Source organism: Hypoxylon fragiforme (genome assembly GCF_022984875.1).
Source record: "Hypoxylon fragiforme strain CBS 206.31 chromosome Unknown GGS25scaffold_3, whole genome shotgun sequence".
Classification (NCBI taxonomy): domain Eukaryota; kingdom Fungi; phylum Ascomycota; class Sordariomycetes; order Xylariales; family Hypoxylaceae; genus Hypoxylon; species Hypoxylon fragiforme.
In genome coordinates this window covers 3,559,834-3,585,628 of record NW_026054758.1, presented here as the reverse complement: position 1 = coordinate 3,585,628, position 25,795 = coordinate 3,559,834, and the positions used below count along the sequence as shown (strand labels likewise).

Below are 25,795 nucleotides of genomic sequence, written 5' to 3'. Positions count from 1 at the left end.
GATGTTTGTTGGAAGATTGATGTCCTTCTGATCTGTTTATGTGTTGAAATGTTGTGGAAGAGGAGAGGATTAGAGATTTCGAGTGGGAAGTAGGAGGAGGGAAGAGGAAGAGAGGGGGGCACTGTGTAGGGTTTGTTTATCGGTTGATAGACGAAGAGAGGTTTAACAAGCAGGTGTGATGGTTATTAAAAGGAAGGCACACCTGGGTTCTGCCTGAGGAGGTAATTTCGTTCGGCTGTGTACCTAGTACTATGTACGTATGTACTTGTGTGATGTATGACACGAAACGAGGATGCAGATAGAAAGAAAGTGAGGTAGGTCTACTTGCATGTATGTATGGAGAGGTGACCAAATTTGGGAAGGGGGAGAAGGGAAGAAGAGGAAAGTGTAGGTATACCGACTATATATATATATATATATGTATATAATACTCAATATGGTGGAGGTGCGGGTAAGTGGGCGGTAACAATATAGTAGGTACTGTGTATACGCACCCAGTGTGTAGTGTGTGTAATGTAGAGAGACAGAAGGAAAGCAGGCACGCGCTGAACACGGCAGCACAATGTACTGACTGGCCACTTACTAATTTCAGAAAGGTTGATGAACCCGAAGTTGGAAGATTGGTCGTAATTTAGAGGCTGCTGCTGCTTTATTGCTTGACGGTTGACGATTGAGAGTTGAAGGTTTGAGAGTGAAGAAGAAGAAGAGATGGGATGTCAAAAGTTGGAAGCTTTGGTTGTTTGTGGTTCGGTATTTCTTTCCACTTGGTTGCTTGCACGTGGCAGATAATATGAAATTGGAGGGACGTGGAAGAAACAAACAGAATCGTAGGTTCCCTGAGTAATTAAATAAATATTCGATCTGGTCAGTGAAGTCATACCCTGTTGAATAATGGGCAGCATGGGCAGGCGCGACCTACTCTGTACATACATATATCGACTAACCTTAGGCGGTTGCTACTAATGTGTTATGTACACGGTACGTGGATATCATGGATCTGATGCGCATGTGGTACTGTGGTGTAACCTGGCATCCGTCAAGTTCAGGTTCTTTCAACTCGAAGTACACAAGTACCCCAGTGCCAGATTCAAGTATTATCGAAGCGAAGCACGCCCTGTACGTTATAGAATCACTCGAATCTCTACGCGTTGTGAGGCAATGTGAGCTCAATACGGCCAAATACCGTGTATACCTGATGTTCCAATTATGCCTAAGCATGCATGGATCAGCAGCTTCTCGACCTCTCGAAGATCCTCACTAGTCACTCTATGTAGCTACCTACTATCAACATGAACTAATGCAAGGAAGAGGCCTCGGACCAACCTAGCTGGATGGCAATACTAGTTACCGACACTATGAACGATACTAGTAATACACTACATAATAGATGATAGTACGTTGAATTATGATATTGACCCGCCTCACCCATTTGGGTGGTCGATTATAGCTTGGCGCGTGGTGCGGGACACGACGGCTCATACCGATTTGCATCATTGAGTGGGAACCAACTATATGCGATGAACTTCAGGTCGCCGACGCTTTGGGGTTATAGTATATATATAGTAGATAGACCTGGTGTAAATAGCTTCACCAGGCGTTGCCGAATGAGGGAATCCTATTTCTTTCACAGACCATAGGTGGAAACATCATATGCTACTACTATCATAGTACTATGTAGTGTAAAAGCAGGGCTCGCCGTAAACGGATAGAAGCACTGCGGAAGCATGCGCTGCTTGTGGAAGTCAATGAGAGGAAACCTAACCTAGGTAACTCTAGCAACCAACGATACTCCATGCTATGCTGTCTTTTTCTTGTCGTTGTTCTAGCCCCCTCGTATAGAGCTCGTTACTTGACATATTATGTTACTCGTCCAACAAAGCAATAATACTAGGGATGTATGTACGTGCTATGTAATGCTACGGAAGAACCAAACCGTCATCGAGGATATCACGATGTTATTTGTTCGTTCGCGGGGGAAAGCAAGTTTTTTTTTCCGGTCTTTTTTTTTTTTTTTTTTTTTTTTTTTGTGATGAAAGAAGTTGAAGCTAATCCAAGGTGGAGGTCAAGCTCTTACAAGGGTTTGGAACAAGGTACATGTAATTACTGCATATGGATAGTTGGATACTGGGTTGATTGGCTAGAAAGAATCTGAGCTAGAGCAAAGTCGTTGTTATGTAACTTATGTTATTCATTGCTGTTAGCAACTTCAACTTGAAAATTTCCAGGGTTGTGGCTGTTGCAGTAGTTCCAACTTGAATAAACTAAAGCAAATAATATAGAAGTAGGTAATTATAGCATCTAATTAAGAAATACTAAACATCAATATTGTGATCCCCTAAGATTAGTTGCTTCGACTTTCAAAGAATGAAGTTAATGAACATTGAAGGTCGAATTAAGTCTGTGGACCCACATTTGATCGCCAAGAGGATAGATACAGTAGAACATTCAACATTGAAAATCGAAAATGCAAGGCACGGCTCTTTTTGAGGCCAGCTACGAAGTACGTACTTGTTAGGTACGATAAACGTCATACCTGGAGGGATTTACCAATGAGAAGTTGCGATCAGAACATCATATTATGCTTGAGGTTTGCCCCGCACTAGCTTTGTGTGAATCTGAGCTAGTGTTAGTGCCGTGAGTGCTGCCAGGCCAGCTCAGCTCAACTCTTCTCCACACCACCTTCATAAAAGAAAAAAAGAAATTAATAACATTGAAAGGAAAGAAAAAGAAGATTATTCAAGAGGCGTTCCTGTCTAACGTACGACTACCAGTCACTACTATGATACTATAGTAAAGACTAACACTTTGTTGTCCAAGGGTTTCCCAACCTCTTGATTTGTTTTATCCATCGTCAATAACATGCACTTTGAAGCTTCTTAGGTCCGGCCCATGTCTTAATTGTTTCCCGGAAACAGGAAACAGGGAACAGGAAACAAAAGCAAAGAAGAATCGTCAAATCATCAAAGACAAGAAAATACATAGTATGGAGTCTATGGACATAACTACATGGTAGTATGTATGTTGATGTCACTTATCGGGCGTGGGCTGACTCCCCCCGACTCACTGAGGCCTCATGTGATCTCGGGGCGTATGCTCCATGCCAACCACCCCATTACCAGTTTTCCTCCGATCTTGAACCTGTTACTTGTTAATGGTAACATAGTGTTTACTTACACATACGAATAGCTACTAGGTACATACATAATTTATGTAAGTGTCACTCCTGTTGGTGGCCAGGCCAACCGATTCTTCTGGTGAACCCACTTGCACGGTTCCTCACCGTCGCTTGCATCAATATCAATCGGTCCTGCGGGGCTAGAAAGATCTCCAGAGCGTGCATGCTGATGTATGTATGTGCGAGACAAAAGTTGAACTCATGTAGGTGGGCTGGTATCTTAATAGGTTCGTATCCCATCACACGAAATTTTCACCATTTTTCCTAGAAGGGATTTATACTGCCTCTACTCCGGTCAAATTTCCCATCTCGATGTCCTTGGATCTTACCTCCAGGGCTACTTTACCTTGATCCAAGGACTTACATAGTATAGGTAATACCCCAAGTGCATAACAGTTATGTCGGATTGAGCAATCCAACCGGGAAGAAGAAAACCACCACATTCGGCAAGTGAAACACCTGGAAATTTGCACGACTATTCTGTGCCACTTTCGAACAATGGGCGTAAATGCTCCTCAGCTACCCGACAAACTGGCCAAACTTCGACCCAAGCCATTGATTGGTACCACATTATGGAAATAGGTAACTAGTCCTGTTGTCAACATTGAAAGGCTATGTAGGTACGAAGCAGATGGTTGTAAAATATCTACATGTACCTAATGCCCAATGGCCTCCAATACTACCGACGGCACCTTATCCCGATATCTGGAGGAATAATTCTAGCCCGTTCGATTACGTAGGTCCATAGACAACAGCAGAGGCACTAGGTAATGTACCTATGGTAAGGCCTTGTCCTTTCCCTCAATTGTCTTGGGACTTCCGCACAGATAAAATATCATTGGCTCCACCACCGTCATTGGTGCTCTAATTGATGCAGTGACAACGTCTTCTATCTTGGTATATGGGCTGTCTACCTACACAGGTTTCACCGACACCCGCCCCCAACATCAGTAGTCAAACCCTTCAGCTGTCTATGTTCGCCGCTAGTACTGTAGGTACTGCCGTTTAATCAGTCATCCATTGCCGGAGCTACATATATACATACTTAGTACCTGCTTCCCCATCAAATAAGGCAAACGCGGCGGTGAGTGCAACTCCAAGCTCCCTCTTCTAGTAGGTAGTAGCCGCAGCAACACTAGCGGCGGCGAAGAACAACAACAAGTAACGAAAAAAGAAATCAAAGCCCAGCTGAGAGTTTTTGATTGTGTACGACAGTCGTGCGAGGCAAGGGGGAAAGTACATAAGGGAAGGGGAGATTTCTGTGCGACGGCCCCCCGGTGTTTTCTCACGGTGATTGATGTCTCGCCGACGCTGTAATAGGGGACGCGTGTTTCCTGGGAATATTTACGAAAGAAAGAAAACCCGCCCCCTTGGGATATCTTGCCTTGCGGACATACTACTACTACTACTACTACTACTATCGGTGACCTCTCCTTTGTTCCCCAACTGAGTGCTGGAGTTGCCCCCTCCTCAAGGTATTTGGCTAGGTAGGTACCTCCATAGGGCATAGGGTAAACCGTGGAGGCAGGCACCTCGCAACCAACTATAAACCATTTTCCAATGGCAACAGAGAAAGGAGGGAGGAGTGAGTGAGTAGACCTACTGTAAGGTATAACTACTGTAACCCTGGAAAAGGGTGTAACAATGTCTCGACCTAATCTATACTCCCAAGGAAAGATTTTCGTACAATTCAAGACGACTCATTTCCGGTAGTCTCTTATTTCGGTATTTTCTTTTTCGTCTTCTTATTCTTCTTCGAATGAACGAATGGATGAAATAAGTGAATGAATGAACGAGCGAATGAATTGACTACGTAGACACCTCGGATTCATTTCCATTCGTGCTACCTACCTACCTACCTACCTACCTACCTACCTACCTGCGCCCCTATGCCCCTATGCCCCTACGATCAGAGACCGCGACTTATTATACATACATACATACATACATACATACATAACTCCCAACCTAGGCTTTTAAAATCCTTATTTCTACGACGAGAGGAAAGCCTCGCCAACATACTCCTTCGTGCTCAATTTACATAGTACCTAGAATAGGAATAGATCCCACCGCTCATTGTTTTACCTACCTGGGCACTCGCCGTCTTCACGCGGAGACGGCTAGGTATGTAGGTATGGCTATGATTATTTCATGAGCACTTATCAAACCAAATCATACCAAACCTCCTTTGATATTTGAGAGCAGAATGCATTCATTCATTCATTCACTAATACTAGGTCATGCTTCCCCTAATATGCTATCCAGCGAGTTGTGAACGAGGAAGGTGAGACAATTGAGTAGAGATGCATGAATTAAGTTAATACCCCTTACGTAGGTAGGTATCTACCTAGGTAAACACCAAGATATAGCCTATGCAGCTTAAAATCAAGGTCCAGTGAGTAATTAGGAAGACATGCGCCTCACTTTCATCAACATCACAGAACTCAGGACAGCATTGGGTTCATAATCGTATTGTGATTCATCTATTCCTACGGGAAAAGCAGCGGCCATCAACCGCCGCAGATGCGCGAATTGGCACCCAAGGCAACACAAGCCATGTGCTCGCCATGTGCTAGCCATTGTCGAGAAGCACGATACGATCATGCAAAATCATGCCCAGGGCAAAAACAGTACCCTATAATCCTTAACCGTGGTATATCTGCATTCCCGTTGTGTGGCTCTTCCCCAAAGCCTACCTAGCCATTATGCCAACCAGGTCGGGGTCAAGAAACCCCAAATTCTCATTACGTCCATCATTAGCCACGTATCGTAATCGTTTCTATGTCCTCATTAGACCCTTTAACCACTGCACATCAAGCAGGATTCTGGGTTCTCGATGCTGCCTATAATATTGGTTAGTATGAATTAACATGAGTGGGTTATTTATATAGACTCACAAGCTACAACAGCATCTGCGTAAATGTCGTATTCACGCTCCTTGCTCTTGTCCTCCTTGTCTTCATCTTGGCCTGACTTCTTCTCGTTGAGAGCCGGCTCGGGAAGTTCCTCGTCCTTAATCTTCTCTGTTGGTTCGGTAGCTAAAGCCTTGGGACTCTCGCCCTCCTCAACATCTGCCTTGAATGGCGCAGCCTTGTTCGGGGAGGCGACTGGTCGAGGTACTTTGGCCTCTGAGACAGGAGGTGGGGTAGTGCTAGGCGTCGGGACCCCGTTAAGAGCCGATATAGCCAGACTGTTAGAATCCTCCCGTTTGGCATATGAGGGTCTGGCTAGGCTCGTAGAAGTGGAAGAGACGTAGTTACCCGGAGGGGCACGCTTCTTCAGTGTCTTTGCCGAGGCCGAATCCGTGACCTTAAGAGCTTCTTGATCCACAGTGAACTGGATAGGAGCCGCGGCAGCCTGAGTACGTAGATAGTACATGCCAGTCTTTAGGCCAAGCTTCCAACCGGTGAAATGCATGCTAGTAATCTTGCCCATGGTGGGCTCTCTCATGTGAATGTTCAATGACTGGGACTGGTCAATAAATGCACCACGGTCGGCAGCCATTTGGACAACGGTCTTCTGAGAGATTTCCCAGACAGTCTTGTAAAGGGTCTTGATCTCTGTGGGGATATTGGGAATGTTTTGGATTGAACCACCCTCAGAAATGATGCGGTTCTTCATAGCATCAGACCAGAGACCCATATCAACTAGGTCCTTTAGCAGCCAAGGGTTGACAACCTGGAATTCACCAGCAAGAACACGACGAGAGTAGATGTTGGAAGTGTAAGGCTCGAAGCATTCATTGTTACCCAAGATCTGGGAGGTGCTGGCGGTGGGCATAGGAGCAACCAACAAGCTGTTGCGGATGCCGTTCTGCTTAATCTGCTCCTTGATACTGGCCCAATCCCAGAGATCGGACGGGGTGACATTCCACATGTCATATTGTAGGATACCCTGTGAAGCAGGAGAGCCTTCATATGTGGAATAAGGCCCCTCTACCTTAGCGATTTCCATAGATGCCGTCAAGGCAGCATGGTAGATGGTCTCGAAGATTTGCTTGTTTAACTGTCTAGCCTCTGGCGACTCAAAGGGCATGCGTAGCGCCAAGAAGGTATCAGCGAGACCCTGAACACCTAGTCCAATAGGACGATGTCGCAAGTTGCTGTTACGGGCTTCAGGCACAGGATAATGGTTGACGTCAATGATTCGGTTTAGATTGTGGACAACGACCTGAGAAACTTCATGAAGTTTCTGGAAATCGTAGGTGCCAGCGGTATAGTCCACAAAGGATGGCAACGCAAGGGACGCTAAGTTGCAGACAGCGACCTCATCTGGGGCCGAGTACTCGATGATCTCGGTACATAAGTTTGAGCTGCGGATAGTACCGAGATTCTTCTGGTTGCTCTTGCGGTTACAGTGATCCTTGTAGAGCATGAATGGGTTACCAGTCTCGGTCTGTGCCTCGAGGACTGCATACCAAAGCTTCTGAGCCTTGATCGTCTGGCGGCCTCGGCCCTCTGCCTCATACTTCTCGTACAAAGCCTCAAATTCATCGCCATATACGTCGGCTAGACCAGGGCATTCGTTAGGGCACATAAGAGTCCACTCGCCATTCTTCTCAACCCGCTTCATGAAAAGATCAGGAATCCAGAGGGCAAGGAAGAGATCACGGGCACGGACTTCCTCCTTGCCATGGTTCTTGCGAAGGTCCAGGAACTCAAAGACATCCGAATGCCATGGCTCAAGGTAGATGGCGAAGGCACCAGGTCTCTTGTTTCCACCTTGGTCGACGTATCTTGCGGTGTTGTTAAAAACACGTAGCATAGGCACAATGCCGTTGGAGGTGCCGTTAGTGCCGGCAATGTATGAGCCGGTAGCACGAATACGGTGGATGTTCATGCCAATACCGCCAGCCATCTTAGAGATCATGGCACAAGTCTTGAGGGTATCGTAAATTCCCTCAATGCTGTCGTCCTTCATATCAACGAGGAAGCAGGATGATAACTGTGCTTGCGGCGTTCCGGCATTGAATAGAGTGGGTGAAGCATGTGTGAAATATTTGCTTGACATCAGGTTATAGGTCTGGAGAACTCTCTCCACATCATCGCCCCAGATACCGACGGCTACACGCATGATCATATGCTGCGGTCTCTCCACGATCTTATCGTTTAGTTTAAGCAGGTAGGATCGCTCCAGTGTCTTGAAGCCGAAGTATTGGTAGTTGAAATCTCTGTCATAGACGATGGCAGAGTCAAAGTCCTCCTTGTGTCTCATAACGCATTCGTATGTCTCCTTGGAGATCATGGGAGAAGGCGTTCTGTTCTTTGGGTTCACATAGTGATAGAGGTCACTGATGACTGAGGACCATTGCTTCTTGGTTTGTTTGTGGAGGTTGGACACGGCAATACGTGCGGCCAAGATGGCATAGTCTGGATGGGTAACGGTCATGTACGCGGCGGTCTCGGCTGCCTATGAGGAGTACTTGGTTAGCAAGCTAGTTGATCAATTTCTGAAGGGGGGGAAACTTACGAGATCGTCAAGTTGTACTGTAGTGACGCCTCCATAGACACCAGAGATAACTTTCTGGGTGATGGCAACTGGGTCGACATGGTCGGTGTCGAGACCGTAACACAATCGAGAGACTCGAGCAGTGATCTTGTCGAACTGGACACGCTCCTGGCGTCCGTCACGCTTCTTGACATACATCTTGAAGATTGGGGGGTGGACAACCTAAAAGTGGTAGAAAGAAGTGAAAGATGGAAGATGGGGAGAAGGAGGAAAGGGTGATAAAGTAGGATTTAGAGAATGAGGATGATCAATTGGATCAATTAGAAGCCACTATGTATACTACTGATATGCAGAAGCATGCAGAAGTATGCGGCGTAAAAGTTTATTGTATGATGTAGTGGTGGGCCGCTGTGGTTGATAACGAGCGGAAGATGTTTTGGAAGGGAAAGGGACTGGAATCTTGAGCAGTAAAGAAGATTCTTAAGTAGAGCGCGTTGTGTTATAGTTGATGGCGCGTTGCTTAGTGTAGCACTTACTAGGTAGGTAGCGCGTAAAAAAAATAAAAAAATAAGAAAATAAAAAACAGTGTAGGATATCGGAACAATTAAAGCTCGTTAAGGTTATCAGGTTTGTCATGAAGTAGATGCCTAAGTAGGATGGACAGGCCTGTTGCCAGCTGTTAGCACTGTTTAGCACTGTTAGGATTTTAATAACGTTGCTTGTGCCTTCTAAAATCTTGTGGCCGTCCGTGCTGAAGTGCAAACCACTAAACGCGCTATGTCGCGGGGTCTTACCAGAAGTGCTTTCCTGTGTAACCTTTAACCATTATCCCTGTTAATTACGCGCGTGCTTTTAAGTTGAATGGATTTGCCCCACATGGAATTAAGTGTATGCCGTTATCTTATTAATCTTAACGATAAAATAACATTTGAAATTTTGAATGTCTCTAACACGGAACCCCTAAAACTCTGTTTCATTTATACGGATAGCAACTCCCTTTTCTGATTCAAATCGCTTTCCCTTTTGAACAGCGGTACTAGGTAGTTACTAAGTAGTAGGAAATCTCAATTGTTGAACATTCCATTGTTTTGTACTAGGTACCTAGAGTAAGGCACATGCATATTTGTCGTGTCAATGCAGCTCTAGTCCTTAATTGTAACCCCACAACACGACTTCACGACCCCACGAAAGCACGTGAGTTCCAAGCCTAGAAGATGCACTTTAATTGGTAAAAACCTCAAAAAGGTACTTCTGTTCATGTACCTTTTTTCTCAACTTCGAATATTCTCTACAATTAATGCACAATAGCTTAACTCATGCTTCAAACTGACTCGCCAAGTTCTATACTATCATATATAAAACTTAGACAACTGGAGGAAAAGGAATAATAATTAACAGAGAACTACTTTAGGTGTATGAGTCACAAGATCCTGCTGAAATACCTCCATACTTCACTCTTGATGCAACGTCGGGCCCTACACCATACTTGCTTTGCCGCAAAGAGGATAGTGATCTCAAGAATAATTGATCAAAGATACCAATATCCAGTCATTTCTAAGATGGCTGCTAGCCCACAAGGCTCAACAGTGCCTGCGAATGAATCATCATATAAGCCAAGATATATCGATGTAAGCAACACACGGGCTTATTAGCCCAACTCCTCTTCTCAGTTCTCTCTCCTATTCTCACTCTACTCTCATCAAAACTCATTTTCTAATAATATCCTCAATTTTAGATTGGTATCAATCTTGCAGACCCAATATATCGGGGGGAATATCACGGTACCCAGCGACATCCTGACGACCTAGAAGATGTTGTGTCGAGGGCTCAGGAAGTTGGTTGCCAAAGACTCATTGTCACCGGCTCAGATTTCAAAAGCTCTAGGACTGCGCTTGAGGTAGCTGAAGAATTCCGTAAGTAGCTATTTGTTTTCCTTTTTCATATAAGAAAAGCCCTCATTGCGGTACCCAAAGCGGGATCTAACATAGTAAAAAGCCGGAACTGTTTATACGACTGCTGGAATACACCCCTGTTCCAGCGCCATATTTAGCACAACCCACTCCCACGTGGATACCGACGGCCATACTATGCCCTGTGATGCAGACCCTTCCAAGCCGATCTCGGAAGACGACGAGCCAGATGTCGAGAGAACGGCGTCGATAATCTCAGAACTCCGAGGTATAATTGAAGAGGCACGGGAAAACAGCTTCATGGGCCCGTGCCCACTCGTGGCGTTCGGTGAATTCGGACTGGACTACGACCGTCTGCACTACTGCAGCAAGAAGATCCAGCTACACTCGTTCGCCGCACAGCTAGACCTCGTCCTCTCCCTCGAGCCCCAGCTCCCCCTATTCCTGCACTCGCGCGCCGCCCACGCCGACTTCGTGGGCCTCCTCAAGGCCAAGTTCGGCCCCCGGCTCGAGAAGCTCGAGCACGGCGGCGTGGTCCACAGCTTCACGGGTACGGCGGACGAGATGCGCGAGCTCATGGACCTGGGCCTGTACATCGGCATCAACGGGTGCAGCTTCAAGACGGCCGAGAACTGCGCTGTCGTCAAGGAGATCGATCTCGACCGCCTGATGCTCGAGACGGACGGCCCCTGGTGCGAGGTCCGGCCCAGCCACGAAGGGTGGAAGTATCTCGAGCCACCGCCAAGGAAGCCCAAGGTTGCTGCTGCTGCTGCTGCTGCTGCTGCTGCTGGCACGGAAGATACTCCCCCAGATCCAAACGCTGAGGCAAATACGGCCACCGAACCCTCAGCCCCAACAACTCCACCTCCACCCCCACCCCCCAAATCCAAGAAGAAGCCTAAGCGAAACCAAGAACCCCTACGCCTAACGCAATCGCAACCGAAGAAGAAGCCCACCTCGGTGCCCGAACGCTTCCCGACGGTCAGGAAGGAGAGGTGGACGGAAGGGTCGATGGTGAAGGGGCGCAACGAGCCGTGCATGATCGAGCGGGTGGGCGCGATCGTGGCGGGGATTAAAGGGGTTAGTGTGGAGGAGGTGTGCGAGGCGGCGTGGCGGAATACCGTGAGGGTGTTTCGGGTGGGTGAATAGATACACACCCAGATAGGTAGGTGCCCACCTGCCTGGCCCAGATGTTTGGATGTCTGGGTACGTGCTCACTTACAGAGAATCAGAGATAGATACCTGGTTAGACAGATACCTGAGTAGATGGAATAAGGAATGAAAAGAAAAGACAAGATGAGAGTAGATCATGATTACCCACCTAGACACCTAGATACCTAACTAGGCTAGGTAGATATCTAACTTAAGAGGCAGCGCAGCTGAGAGGGATACAACATCACAATATCATTACAATACCCGCAACTCTTCACAAAAGCGTCTTGAAAGCCTCCTCGATTCCTGATTCAGATAGGGGGTTACCTATTACCTAGGTAGGCATACGATATATACTGCAAGCCAAGTATTTAATAGGCACATAGACAAGTAACCTAGGTACCTAGATAGGGGCTAAAGGTAGCCAGCCCTCCACCAAATCTGTCCGTCCATCCGCCTGTCCGCCCGTCCTATTAATATCCTTAGGTATGCCGACCGGCTAGCAAACCGAAAAAAAAAAAAAGCAAGCCAAACGCCTGGGCTATGCAAGTAAGTGAACCTTCCATCCCTCGTCGAATATCTCTCGGAGGGAGAGGGAAGGGTGGGTGATGTTGTGATTAATTGTGGTGAATGTGCGTGGGTAGCCCCCCTGCATGCATGTATACCTACCTCCATCACACCCCCGACCCCTTAAACCCCCTAATCCTCCCATGCCTCACCGCCCCAATCGTCACGCCCTCCTCGCCCGTCATCCAACCGGGCATCCTCGCCCCATCCACAATGCCGGCCTCGACTAGCTGGCGCAGGCCGGCGAAGACATGGGACCCGTGAAACGAGAGCTTGACCTTCGGCCTCCAGCTCCCCGCGCCCCCGTCTCTGTCCATTTCCTCTTCTCCTTCTTCGTCTTCTTCCGGCTGCGCTGGTAGACTGCTGAAGTCGAGCGTGCTTCTTCTGCCCCCCTTTGACTTCCGCCGCGATGCTTCGGAGGGAACCGGGGTATTTTCGTCGTCATCGTCGTCATTAGTGGTTATGGGAGCAGTGCCTTTGGCCACGGGGAACGGGTCCTCGATTATGACGTCCAGCCTCTCGATGCCTTTCCCATCGGCCATATTCGCGCTGCTTCCAAACCTTGCCTGCGCGGTAAGTTTTGCCTTCTTGCTTTGCTTTTCGTAGTCTTCTTCTTCTTCATTTCCCCTCGTCCTCTTGCGTTCAGCTCCCTCGCCATCCTTCTCCTTCTCCCCATCCGCGGACGACGCATCTGAAAGAGGGGGCGTGGGCAACATCGTCTGCAACGGATTATCCACCTTCAGATCCGCCGTCTCGGTACCGGCGTACACACTCCAGCCCCCTCCGGCGGCGTTTGTGCGGCCCGGTCCTTTGACCGCGAGCATAGCGGCTAAGTTCTTGGTAGTCAAGTTTGTGGCTTTTAGAGCATAGCGCTCGCGTGGTCGCGACAGCGCTTTAGGGATACCTTCGACGATGAGAGCACGCAGGCTTTTGGCCTCGCCTGCAGTGCTGGCGGCTGCGCCGGCTGACGATGAACCGGCGGCAGCCGAAGTAGATTTGGAGATGTATATATGTGGTGAAGCGTCAGGGAAGGCGATGTATATAGTGCGGGAGGCGTCGAAGCTCGTGGTTGCGTTGCCGTGGGAATGTAAGTTACTACCAATCCCGTTCCGGCCACGGTGCCGCGTGGATACAGCTAGGTCTGTGTTATAAGGAGAATCCACGATAAAGATGCGCAGTAGCAATAACGGCATGCCCTTCGGGCGGTCGAAATTGTAATGCGCCTTGACATCGGGCAAGACCTCGGCTTGCAAGTTCTGCAAGAAAGTCGACGGGTGGAAGCGTGGGACTACAAGGGACTCCTTATCAGCCCTTTCCGGGCCTTCGGCGTCCTCCTCGTGGTCCGGAGTTCGAAGGCGCTGGATGCGGTACGCTGTCCACTTCAGACTGCCCGGGTGGTCGTATAGGTACTGTAGATCTGCCATGGCGAGCTGATACAGGCTTAGTCCGTACCTCCAGTCGCCTTCCAAAACGCGGTCAACGACCTCGCGGCGGCCACCCTTGCGCGCTTGCATAGCTTCGAATAGGTCCCGCAACTCATCGAGAGATTGCACTGGGGGGTAAAAATCATCTTCGTCTTCATCGTCGGGGGCGTCGGGGCGTCGAAGGAGAGGCGGACATAAGGCTTGGTTTTGTTCATCTAGCCAGTCGAGTACAAGTGATAAAAGGGATGATCGCGAGAGGCGGTTGAGGGTTTTGATTACAGTGGTATTCGCTGGATCGACTCGTAAGGCTGAGGACAGTCGCGCGACAGTTGGCAACGATAAACGTGCCATGGCTACGCGGAGTCCGCTTGTCTTGTCTTGTCTTGTCTTGTCTTGTCTGGTACCTAAGCTAGTATTTTGGTTGATTGATGCGATTATATACTATACTATGCTAATAGTATAATTGTAAATGCACCTGTTCAATGTTGTGTATAATACTAGTACGTAAATGGCGAGGTTACGTATTGGATGTTTGTCGATCAATGATTGTCATTCGTGAAGTCAAGTGGAACACGCGACGCGTCGGAGGTTTTTTTTTTTTTTTTTCTCTTGTTCCTTGTAGCATATCCAGCCGATTGAAGGCTACGCTAGGTATGTACGATAAGACATGCAATGAAACCTACATGTCCATGTGTTTGTAAAGTTAATGATTAAGTTTTGATTAGTATAACATGACCATGGCTTTAAAGACTGCAGTACCCTATCAATTCAAAAAATGTTGTAGCCAGTGTAAGATGCCCGTTGGAAGATTACGTCATCCTTCCTAGATACTGCAAACCTTAAGTTGATTGAGTTGAGGTTGCACGTGGACAAAGATATGCACTTACTCCCGTAGTATTGCCGAAATCTACCTACCTAACCTAGACCCTACCGTACTTTCATGATTGATGACTCTGGAATATGTGATTATTCAACAAGGTTGGAAATATTGAAAGTCTGACAGATTAGGTTTCTTACATGTAGCTTCCATATGAAACAACCCGTACATATACACTTGATATATACAATGATATGTTTCTGGTCATATGTGAATGACTCCAGACGCCGACGAAAATACTACAGTATCCCGAAGTTCCGAACGCCCGAGTCTCACATTAAGCCGGCCGTACCCCACGTTACCCGATAACGGCTCGCACAGATCTTGGCGAGAAACCGTGGGATGGATGCGGATGCACACATGCTGAAATGTATGTATGTACCTTGTATCAGGGCTATCTAATCTTATGTAGGCGCTGGGCAGAGCTGGGTTAGGTACTATGTTACATAAATAAATATCCCGTCACTGCGTCAGATATCCATTGGTGTAGATCTGACCACGGACCCGAGGATCTTCAATCAATCTACCTACCTGTGCTACCGCTAGGCTGCTAGGCTGTTAGGTTCTAACATGATTGACGTTTATAGAATTTCTTGTAGAATTTCTTGTGGCACTTGACGTCAAGACTTGAACGCTTCCAGATGTCTTTGTCTGTTTAACTCTATTATAATGGATATTGGATATGTACCTAGATATTGGGCTCAGATCATGCCATCATATACATATGTCACCGTCAGCCCTTGACCGTGTACTTGCCACCGGTAATAAATAGGGTGCCAATTGACGAATAGCATCCATTACCTGATTCTATCAAGAAATAAAATAAGGACATGTCACTTGACCAATCCTTGCAGCATTTGGTTGCTTCTACTACTAAGCTCTTACCTTCCCCATTAGCCCTATTTTCTTCCAATATTCCACGATTGTTGGTTGGATAGGCAGTCGAAGACAGTTGATTTCTAAGCACACAAGTAATACCGCTTGGTCAACAAAAAAGAAGGGAAACGAATGGGGGGATTACCCTCTAATCCACCGGCTAAGACACTTATAGAATTACATAGGACCATGCATGTGTACGGGATGGACATGCAGCTTAATAGCTTATAGACATTCTCGATTAATTCGATTAATCAAGCAACAAGCAGGAGTCTGCAGGACAGTCCGACAGCATTTATGATTTGAGAGATACACTACATCCCTAGGTAGTTAGGTCCTTAAGACAATCAGGGTCCAACCAGTTCCAGACGAGGAACATAGTGGGGGTTCACGTTACAGTTGGAATAGAATATCTACGAGAGTGTGTGGGCAGCGTGGAAGGTTTAGGGTTCCCCCAACCGTTCATTGGTCAAGAACAGTTTGTTTTACTAATAGTCATGGTAGGTCATCCACTCCAGGCCCGGGGCTGCATGCTACTTCAGGGAAACTCGGGTCTATTATGGTAGGATTGTAAAAGGGGAGTGGTTCGCGGGTATGTATGTATGGATGTATGTACGTGTGTAATAACATTACATTGGTGTACCTACCTATATATGGAATTACATATGTAATAAATCAGATTCAATTTTCAAAAGAGTTCCCATTTGCTTGAAGGTTGTTTTTCCGACTTTTTTCGCAACTTTTTTCTCTTCTTCAACTTGTACATCTCAGTCAATCATTGTTGGAGCACAAAAAAATTATTAAATGAAATAATAATTCTTATTAATAATAATAACCCCCAAAGTCAATTTACAACCTTGAACCCCAATCCCCCTCAGCCCGCCACTAAAAAAGAGAATTAAGTCACAGATAGTTAGTACCCTACCCTAGGTAACTTACCAACCTAGGGTAAGGTAGGTACATGTATGTCTGGTACAGACTGCACACTGGTACAGCAATAGCTGAATAATACATCTATACCGCGGCATCTTAAAGAAGAGGGGCTAGAGGGACCGCCTTTCCTAAAAACGTCAACCGAGCGTCAGCCGGTTTACGAGTAAGGCCATAGTACCACCATCGGTCAAAATCGGCCTGAAACTTGCGTTGCTTCGTAACAAACTTCGCTTTTTTTTTTTTGTCTAGTGGTCCCCTTTGACCCACTCGATACTTTGAAGCTACTATATTCCGTTGCCAACCCGCCAGATCTTCTCATCTGAGCAAATTCTTTCTTCAACTACAACTACATAGTCGAATTCGACAAAAACACAAATCCTATAGGTAGTATACACAGCATAATACTACCTCGAATATTGTCAGCAACTCGGCATTATCGACTCGAGTGCATGGAAAAAGTCTGTCGTCATTGCGACTTATAAAATCTTATAGGAAGAGTGTGTGCGTGCGTATGTGAGTTGACAGCGAGAAAAGACGGAGAGTGAGAAAAGAAGGAAGGGAAAAAAGGAAAAAGGAATCGAAGAGTTTTTGGAAAAGATGCCTCCTACCTACTCTAGCCGGCGCGGCCAGGCCGTCAACGTGTCGCAACTATTACAAGACCTGAACAGGGTCCCAGAACCGGCAGCTCCAGTCTCTGAAGAGAATCTACGGAGTCTCGACGATGAGCTTGCCATGTTTACCAACACGAACTTCATTGATTGGGATGCGAACGAAGGACATAGGCATCCGCCTAGTGTTAATATGGATACGCAAACGACGGCATCGCCTGCGGAAGAAGGACCAGCAGTTGGAGGAGAGTTGGCAGGATTTGATTTTAATCTTCCAGGTAAGTTTTTGATCTTCATTTTTTGCCTTGTTATTTGTTTTTATTTTGTTTATTGTATTTATTTTATTTTGTTTTATCTTTCTATACCTGTCAACCTGAGCCATGTTTGGGTTTTACCTTTTCTCCCATGTCTATCAAGACTTCTCAAGTCTATTAACAAATCGTATCTTTCTTTTTTCTTCTTTTTTTCTCGTCTTTCTCATCTTTACTACCATTTCTTCCCCCGCATTGGACAATTACGAGGCGGCGTTGCGCAATGGGCGATTCTTGTCGGGGTGACCTTGACAAGATAATCAGCCTTGCTCATCTGTACCACCTACTGCCCTGTCCTTTCTTTTCAACCTCCAATCATTTTCGGTCTGTGTGTGTGGACGCGGCGTCCTCGTGCAGTGGAACTGTAGGATGAAAAGGGAAAGGATTGGATTGACCATGCACCGAAACTACCCAAGGCCACCAAGGAGAGTTCCTCGTCTTATCACGGCTTAGGCCCTTTCATAATCCATAATCCATACACTCCATACACTCCATACAAGCCATACAAGCCATAATCCTTACCCCTTACCCCACCAAGTACACACTCCCTATTCTTGACTGTCTGATTGGTGCGGATTGCCCCATGTCGCATCCAAGTGCAAGCGATCGGTGGTTTAGGTTGTTATTTTTTTATCTGCACAGGTCTGCACTTGTCTGCACTTGTATGCACACGAAAGATTACCCTGCGATGGCGCAATCGAGCTATGGTGCAATATCCCGTGATCTTTAGGTGATCCGGCCGAAGTCATGGACCTGAAGAGCTCAACCCCGTCCGCCGTTGCTTGTCGTTGACAACTTTGCAAAACATGGCTTGACCCTATTCATTATCTCTTTATCCCATTATCTCATTCCTTGACAAATTAAGTCGTCACCGATAATGTTCAGCATTTTGGAAAGGCTCTGTGTCGCGTTTAATTTGCACTCGTCATTTGGGCCACAGTTTTAACGTCATGTCTCCAGGCGATTTCAACGGCTTTGATTTCCACGCCTACTCTACACCAAATGTCTCGGCCTATCCAGACAACTTGGGAAACTTGCAACCTATCCAGCCCTCTCCGGCATTCCCATCTACCGGGTCACCACAGACCCCTTACACCCCATCAGTTTCGCAAACCGGGGAAAAGCGAAAGTCTGTCGATGATCCTGCTGCTCCACCCCGCCGCCAGCTATCCTTTGAGGATCAGTCGCGCTTTGCTGCGGAAGAGGACAAGCGCAGGCGGAACACGGCTGCCAGCGCCAGGTTCCGCATCAAAAAGAAGGCTCGCGAGCAAGCACTCGAGAAGCGCGAGAAGGAGTTAAGCGACAAAGTTGGTAGCCTCGAAGGCCGAATTCAGACTCTTGAGACCGAGAACAAATGGTTAAGGGAACTTGTAATGGAGAAGACGGGCGGAAACGACACGCTCATCTCGTCCTTATTAGAAAAGCGTAACGAAAAGAAAGCACCTAACGCCAAGGAGTCGGAAAGTAATGCAAAGGTGGAAGCTGAGAAGGCTTCATAACGATTAAATCTCGCCATGAAACATTGACGATGGCGTTATTGGGGGGGAAGCATATAAGGTGGCACGTCGCGGTTGGGCGATTGCTTTTTGGGTTATATCACGTCTATTTTCAGGATCTTTTTCTTGGGGGCCTTCGTGCCTAATTTACAATATATGGGCTATGCCCTAACTGCCATTTATTGGCATATGTTAAATCTAACTATCAGTCGCCGTTATTGTGAAGCAATTTGCATGAATATGTTGGGTATTTATTCATAACTATCTATCGATGGTGTCCTCTTCCCCTTGGACACACTGGTGGGTGCAACCGTTTGAGACTGTTTGTCCATCAGCTTGAGGGCACGTCTCCAGACAGGTATGTACGCCCTCTGGTGGTATCTCGGGATCAACGGTTTGTATTATTTTGGAACTATTCCGTCCTGGGTATGAGTATACAATAGTTCCGGCAGATCCGCTACCAAAGCTTTGTCTAGTTTTCAAACAACGACTTACCGCCAGTTATCACTAATAGTGTATGCGCCACGCCAGCAGCTATCTACGAATTGATGTTTGTACTACATACTCATGGCGGGGAATTTGTTCAGTATACTTTATTGCTGAATCTTCTAATATGAAAAAGGTGCCGTGCCCAGTACCGCGCCTAGTATGTACCCCTGAACTAGGTATATATAGATAGGTAGGTACTATGGCAGTTACATGTATGGTAGGTATGTATGGCATATGCATGCAATTGGGTATAGGTATTTCGTATTTTACAACAGATAGGACAGGACGATCAATTCGTACTAGCACCCCCTAGCTTTTACCTAGCTACATATGTAAGGTATGTTAGCTAGCTGGACTCACACACCGAGCTTTCTTTTCTTGGACCTGCTTTTCTTTCCCAAGTGCATTCTTCGACTCATGCACATTGCACACCTACTACTACTAGTACATAGTATATGTATGTAGTAGACATCTAATTACATAAGCACTCCTTTCCCTTCCCTCATTCATCCATTCATTCAGCCTTGCGTGCCTTCCTTCCCCTGCTGTCCCCCCCTCAGCGTCTCAAGCCGCTGCTTGTTCCGCTTCCCGAGGATGCGCAGCGTGTTCTGCTTCTCGATCTCGGCCATCTCGCCCCAGTTGGCGATGCGGCTGGTCGTACCGTCTTGGTTGACTACGAGGGGACCCACTGTTTTGGGCGGATACCGGCTGTTGTTAGCGTCTATTTCTTTTTTTTTTTTTTCTTTTTTTTTTTTTTTTTTTTTTTTTGGTGGTGGCTTTTTTTTTGGTGAGAGGGGGGGGGGGGGGGGTTAGGGATGTAGGGAAGGGTAAGGGGAGGGAAGCATGTGACAGGTACTATCTAGGGTAGGTATGTAGATAGGGCAGGGCAGGGGAGGTAGGTACTTACGATGATCCAGTCGGACGCCTTCCCCATCTACGGGTAGTTGTGTGACGTTGTTGTCGCTGGCGTGGGTGGGCTCTGGGAGTGGAAGCGGCGTTTTGTGAGGTTCGGTAGCAGCCGCAGCCGCTGTCGCTTCCTGCGAGTTGTTGTTGCTGGTGCCCGGTTCTGGGTTTGGGTTTTGTGCTGACGACATGGTTCTTATTATTATGCTTGGTAATGGCGATAGTTGTAAGGGTGATGGTGATATTGATGATGGGAAAGAGCGGTGATGCAGTTGACGTGTACTACTATTACGACTGAGACTGAGACTGAGACTGAGACGACTACCCAGGATTCTGAGAGTGTTTGGTTGATACAAGTTCACCATTTGTCTTTGTCTTCAGATGTGTGTATTGTGCGGTTTTTTTGTGAATATATATGTGAATTCTTGAGATTCTAGAAATGCATACATAAATAATGTATCTACATATATGTATTCTATGTACTACTAGTAGTAACTATGTACATGTGAATATGAAGAGCTTGAATGGAAGTTGCTAGACATGTCTTCATTAATCTACATAGTAACCTTACTATAATGCACGGACCACACTGAAAGTTAAAAAGCCTAATAAAAATCCACCTACCAAGTACGTGGTACAATCCTAAGGTATGTACAATACTATTTTTACCCCTTTACCGCTTAACCCAAGCTTTCCAATCTTCCAATCTTCCAATCTTCAATCTTCAATTTTAGACTTCAATTGTCTCAATCTTTCTTCCATCCACATCTGCACCACATCTACACCACATCCACACTCAACTCAACATCCATATGGCCTGATATCCTGTTCCTTCTCCACAATATGGAAACCACCAATAATCTCAGCCCCTTAAGAAGGTGCTGTAAGCTTGTCTTTGCAACATGACAACACCTACTTACCTACCTACCTACTTACCTATCTTACTTGGCGTTTGAAAAGGTAAGACGAAAAAGAAGAAGAAAATAATTAAAAAAAGAAAAGAGGGAACTATCGGAAGCCACATGTTGGCTCCGGTCGAACAAACTCCATACTTGGTTCCGAAGGACGGTAATGGATTATTACTAGACTTTGTCATATTTCGATCATCGATCATCTTCAATGTTTTGTCTAGGTAGATGTATCATTTTTCCAAGATACGGTGGTTGACTAGGTACAATTAATTCATCTAATCCTAACCGACAATACTTTGTATGAATCTCATAAAATTTTATACCTTGTTGAATATCTTTCCTTTCTTGGGGTGTCATCCATTCGCTTCATAGACACCACTCTTAATCTATTCATCTACCGTTGTACGTACCTAGTGCCTACATACATAGTACTACTAGGTATTAAGTATAGGCAGGTAGGTACTCACCGAGATGGGTGTCGTCCAGTCTACAGCCAAGTCGATATGGCGCGCTACGCAGGCTGTCCAGGGTCTCAACGATCATATTAAGAATGTTCTCAAACGTGCCAGCGAGCAGCCAGGATTCCCCGTCAAGAACCCAACCGATCCTTACTGGACAGGCCAGCCCCTGTTTCCCGATCTCGCCGATGCATTCATGCCACTTCCCTCGAACCAGGCCGACATCGTCATCATTGGGTCCGGTCTTACAGCTGCCGCTGTTGCGCGCTCCGTCTTTGAAGAAGGCAACCGTTGGGGGAAGAGACGTCGTATCGTGGTCCTCGAGTCACGGTCACTATGCTCGGGAGCTACGGGGCGAAGCAGCGGACACATCAAGAGCACGCCGCACGAACTATTCGCCGCCCACAAGTCATCACTAGGAGCCACCCGTGCCGCTAAGCTCGCCAGACTCCAGTTGTACAACTTGATCATGCTCCGTGAGATGTGCAATGCCAAGGGTTGGGACATTGCCGAGTGTCGCGAGCTACAGACGGTGGATCTGTTCCTTAACGAAGAGGACCGCGATGCTGCGTTTCGGAAGATGAGAGAGATGCGGAACCATATTCCAGAGTTCAGAGCTAATAAATGGGACGGACGCGAAGCACGAAAGGTGAGTCCCGATTTATATTACCTCAGGACAATGTAGTAGTCCGGGGAAGGGGGGGATGAATTAGTGCCGACATGAATGCTGATATAACCCGCCCAGTGGTTCGATGTGAACAAGCTCGTCAAAGGCGCCATGACGTACACGGCCGGCGCAATCTGGCCCTACGCTTTTGTCTCCTTGGTGTGGAAGGAACTTCTGTACAAGTATAAGTATTTTTTGTTCCTGCAAACCAACACACCAGTGCTAGCTATCGAGACGACACAAGACAATCCAAATTACGCCTACGGAGTTATCACTCTTCAAGGCACCATCCTCTGCAACCACGTCGTGCACGCCACGAATGCTTTCGCGCCCGAGCTCGTACCCGGCCTACGAGGGAAGCTGACCGGGCTCCTGGGGACCACGACGGCGCAACGACCCGGCGTCAAATTCCCCGACCGCAACGGCAAGAGGTCGTGGTCCGTCATCTACGGGCAGCACTCCGACAACGCCGTCCAGCGACCCTCGGTCGCCGGTCGACCGGGCGATTTGCTCGTCAGCGGCGGATTCTCCCGCTCCCTCGGCGAAGGCGCCAGCTCCGTCGGCGTCTGGGACGACAGCCAGCTGGACCCGCTGCCCGTCGCGCACCTCGGCGGGATCCTCTCGACGATCTTCGACTCCAAGTTCTGGGGCAGCGGCGCCAACGGGCGCTCGGGGTCGATGAAGGCCTGGACGGGGATCATCGGCGTGACGGGCGACATGCTGCCCCTCGTCGGCCGCCTCGGCTCCAGGCTCACGGGCCGCAAGCCCGACCTCCCCCCACATAAGCGCAGCAGCGCCGACCGCGGCATCGTCAGGCCCGGCGAGTGGATATCCGCGGGATACTGCGGCGACGGCATGGTCTGGGCCTGGATGTGCGGCACCGCACTCGGCGTCATGCTGTCGGGCACCGAGCTCGACAATGTGGTGGGCGAAGTGGGGAGGCCGGACGGGCCGCTGGAGTCGTGGTTCCCGGCCCCCGATCTGGCGCCGTCGGCTAAGAGGCTTAAGAACGCTAGGCTCGAGAACCTCGCCGATCGGTTCATCTAGGCTGCGAATCGAAAGGTTTGGGAGCCTGTGGTGGGGGAGAAAGAGGAGAAGAAGGGGGAGTTGGTGAAGAAGGTGGTTGGGGCCGTGGGAAGGCTGCCGGGGAGAGTCGAGGGGGTGGTGGGGGATCGCTGGGATGGGGGGGCCAGAAGTATTGGAAGAAGCTTGGGGGGGAATTTGGAGAGGGTGAGGAGAGTAGCGAGAGAGGAAGAGGGAGTGGGAGTGCGTCCGCTCGTGACGCCGCGATCAAGTGCTGCTGTTGCGGCGGCTGCGGGGCCGACGATTGGGCCGGGGAGAGTTGTGGGCAGACCGAGTAGAGGTGCGGGTGGGGCTGGTCCGAGTAGAGTTGCTGCCGGAGCTGGGCCGAGTAGAGTTGCGGGTGCGGGTGTGGAAGGTGAGCAGCAGGAAGGTGAGAGGTTGGTAGTTTGGCGAGATGCTTTGTAAGAGGGGGAAACTTTTTGTGGAAAGGGGGAGAAAGCGAAGGAGAAGAGAAGAGAAGAGAAGAGAAGCGAAGCGAAGAAGATACAGCGTGGGAGATATCCTTGTTTGCTTTTTTTTTTTTTTTTTTGGATTATTATTAGGCATTATTAGTTTTGGTGGACTTGCTGGGCTGTATAAAAAGGAAGAAATCGCAAGATAGGATTAGGTTGTCAGGTTTCGGGTTGGTTTGGGATCTTGGGACTTTGTTGGAGGTTATCATTGCTGTATACCCATCCCCTCCATACACACATACATACATACATACATAAGGGAGTCAAGGAGACATAGCGTTGGAGTATTGTGATTGGGTTATTGTTAGCGTTCAAGGTTGTTAGAGTTGGTGGTAGTGATACCTAGTGTTAGTGTTAATTGGAAGCGAGTGTTGTTGTTTCTTTATACCAACTACCTTGCTATGGCTATGACTGTATTATATGAGTGCTTGGTGCCTAGTGCTACAATAAGTGGATTGATTCTTTCGGGGGAAGTTCAGTGGTTATTTATTATGGTGATGAGAGATATTGACATACATACGTAAATTACCTACTACGTGATGGTATTCTGTATAAAATTTGCTGAGAACTGTGAATAGTTCAGTTTTACTAGACGTACCTACCTAGGCCAGATAGTGGGTGAGATAGAAGTGGCTTGTTGTTGGTTGGTGGTATCAGGTTGATGGATTTGGAAGAAAGGAAAAAGGGGGTGGGGTAAAAAAAAAAAAAAAGCTGTGAATAGCGTCTATGTTAGGTATCGAGAAGAGCGCAGGTCAAAGGAATGGGAGCTCGAATTTCTCATCAGGGCAGACCTGCTTGGTAGTTTACGTGTAAGTGGCCTTGGCTTAAGTCGGTCATTGATGGCGCAGGTGTTTCTAACCGATATGGTGGTCAACTTCTTGGCTTTGGGTGGTCTTTTGGATGGGTGTTGTTGGGTTGAATGATAGGCCGGTAAGTAATGGGAGTACTTGACATTTTGCGGGGGTATTAGAGTGGTGATATCGACATAATCCATCATCATCAACCCCCTTTGAGTGGTAAATGGCTTCTACAATAATGATATAATGAATGTGCCCAGCATCCTGCTATTCCCACACAAAAGACACACCTCCCTACCTGTCTACTAGGCAGGTATCTAGTTAAGATAAACAAGCTCGCTCACCACAGCATCCCTATACCTCTTCCGTATCCTCCCCATCTCCCCCCCCCCCCCCATGCGTCTCCACAAACTTAACCCTCCTCGTACACCTGAACAGATCAACCCGACGACACCTATTATCGCGGCGCGTAACCCGCCACATCTCACTATCCACCGGCCAGACGAAGCCGTCGCTTGTCCAGGCGAGAGAATAAAAGTTAGGTTTTTTGTTCTTCTCCGCCGCCATGTACGAATGCTTATCCCTGATAATAGCCCAATGCTCAGTAAGCTTCCCACAGGTATACATATGCAGCGCCTTGTCTTCCTGTATCAGGCCAAACCCATCCTCCCAAGCGTGTACTCCCCCAGCCAACCTCAGGCATTGTTGTTCGTGCAACCGCTTCATCGGACCTACTCCTTTCCTCGAGTCTCTTCGCCCGTTTGCCAAACTGTCTGTTCTGCTCATCTGGGAGACCGGAGATGTACTCTTTTATATCAAGATTTGGGGAGAAATTGTAAGATTGATTGCCAGCGCCCCCCTTTTGCTGTCGTTCGTTAACGGTCTCGCTTGGGTGGGCGGCAAAGTCGAAACATCGTGACCTCAAAAGCGACCGATCTCCACGACTATCAACCACAGCCACAACTTTTCACATGGTTTTGTAGTAGTCGGTATATGCATATTGATTCAGTTTCTTCTAGCAAATGTAACATTCGAATGTAGAAGGATGAATAGTGCCTTGTTCTATACGATATAGCCTCTGAGGTCACGAAATATCAACCAACCTACTACCAATGAGTATACCCCTGCGACATGATATGCTACATTCACAAACGTAGTAAATATGAGCAGAACCAGGAACCAGGTCTAGTTTCGTGGCTTCAAGATATAGCTGAACCCTTACAGCTCCAGTTATGTCTTGTGTCATTGAAGAGTTACA

The 25,795-nt window shown here is 47.5% G+C and overlaps 6 protein-coding genes across 6 annotated transcripts; 3 read left to right on the top strand and 3 right to left on the bottom strand.

The window, feature by feature from the left end:
- Positions 1–5,876: 5,876 nt before the first annotated feature.
- On the bottom strand, positions 5,877–8,962 carry GGS25DRAFT_203037 (ribonucleoside-diphosphate reductase large chain). Its single transcript, XM_049256821.1, has 3 exons — positions 8,645–8,962; positions 6,073–8,584; positions 5,877–6,018 (listed from the first exon to the last, which is right to left on the bottom strand). The coding sequence occupies exons 1-3, from the start codon at positions 8,819–8,821 to the stop codon at positions 5,975–5,977; spliced, it is 2,733 nt and encodes a 910-aa protein (XP_049119394.1). The 5' UTR covers positions 8,822–8,962; the 3' UTR covers positions 5,877–5,974.
- A 1,220-nt stretch (positions 8,963–10,182) lies between these two features.
- GGS25DRAFT_519932 (uncharacterized protein) lies at positions 10,183–11,682 on the top strand (the record flags this gene model as incomplete). The annotated part of the gene is made up of 3 exons (XM_049263796.1): positions 10,183–10,251; positions 10,359–10,536; positions 10,619–11,682. The coding sequence occupies 3 exons, from the start codon at positions 10,183–10,185 to the stop codon at positions 11,680–11,682; spliced, it is 1,311 nt and encodes a 436-aa protein (XP_049119393.1).
- Positions 11,683–11,960: 278 nt separating this feature from the next.
- Positions 11,961–14,475, bottom strand: GGS25DRAFT_203055 (CHL4-domain-containing protein). The gene has a single exon (XM_049256822.1). The coding sequence runs from the start codon at positions 14,025–14,027 to the stop codon at positions 12,360–12,362; it is 1,668 nt and encodes a 555-aa protein (XP_049119392.1). The 5' UTR covers positions 14,028–14,475; the 3' UTR covers positions 11,961–12,359.
- Positions 14,476–17,131: 2,656 nt separating this feature from the next.
- On the top strand, positions 17,132–19,352 carry GGS25DRAFT_483430 (uncharacterized protein). Its single transcript, XM_049260370.1, has 2 exons — positions 17,132–17,248; positions 18,242–19,352. The coding sequence occupies exons 1-2, from the start codon at positions 17,164–17,166 to the stop codon at positions 18,778–18,780; spliced, it is 624 nt and encodes a 207-aa protein (XP_049119391.1). The 5' UTR covers positions 17,132–17,163; the 3' UTR covers positions 18,781–19,352.
- GGS25DRAFT_483429 (uncharacterized protein) lies at positions 19,348–20,669 on the bottom strand. The gene is made up of 2 exons (XM_049260369.1): positions 20,174–20,669; positions 19,348–19,954 (listed from the first exon to the last, which is right to left on the bottom strand). The coding sequence occupies exons 1-2, from the start codon at positions 20,532–20,534 to the stop codon at positions 19,785–19,787; spliced, it is 531 nt and encodes a 176-aa protein (XP_049119390.1). The 5' UTR covers positions 20,535–20,669; the 3' UTR covers positions 19,348–19,784.
- A 748-nt stretch (positions 20,670–21,417) lies between these two features.
- Positions 21,418–23,353, top strand: GGS25DRAFT_202991 (FAD dependent oxidoreductase). The gene is made up of 2 exons (XM_049256820.1): positions 21,418–22,187; positions 22,284–23,353. The coding sequence occupies exons 1-2, from the start codon at positions 21,552–21,554 to the stop codon at positions 23,250–23,252; spliced, it is 1,605 nt and encodes a 534-aa protein (XP_049119389.1). The 5' UTR covers positions 21,418–21,551; the 3' UTR covers positions 23,253–23,353.
- The last annotated feature ends 2,442 nt before the right edge of the window (positions 23,354–25,795 follow it).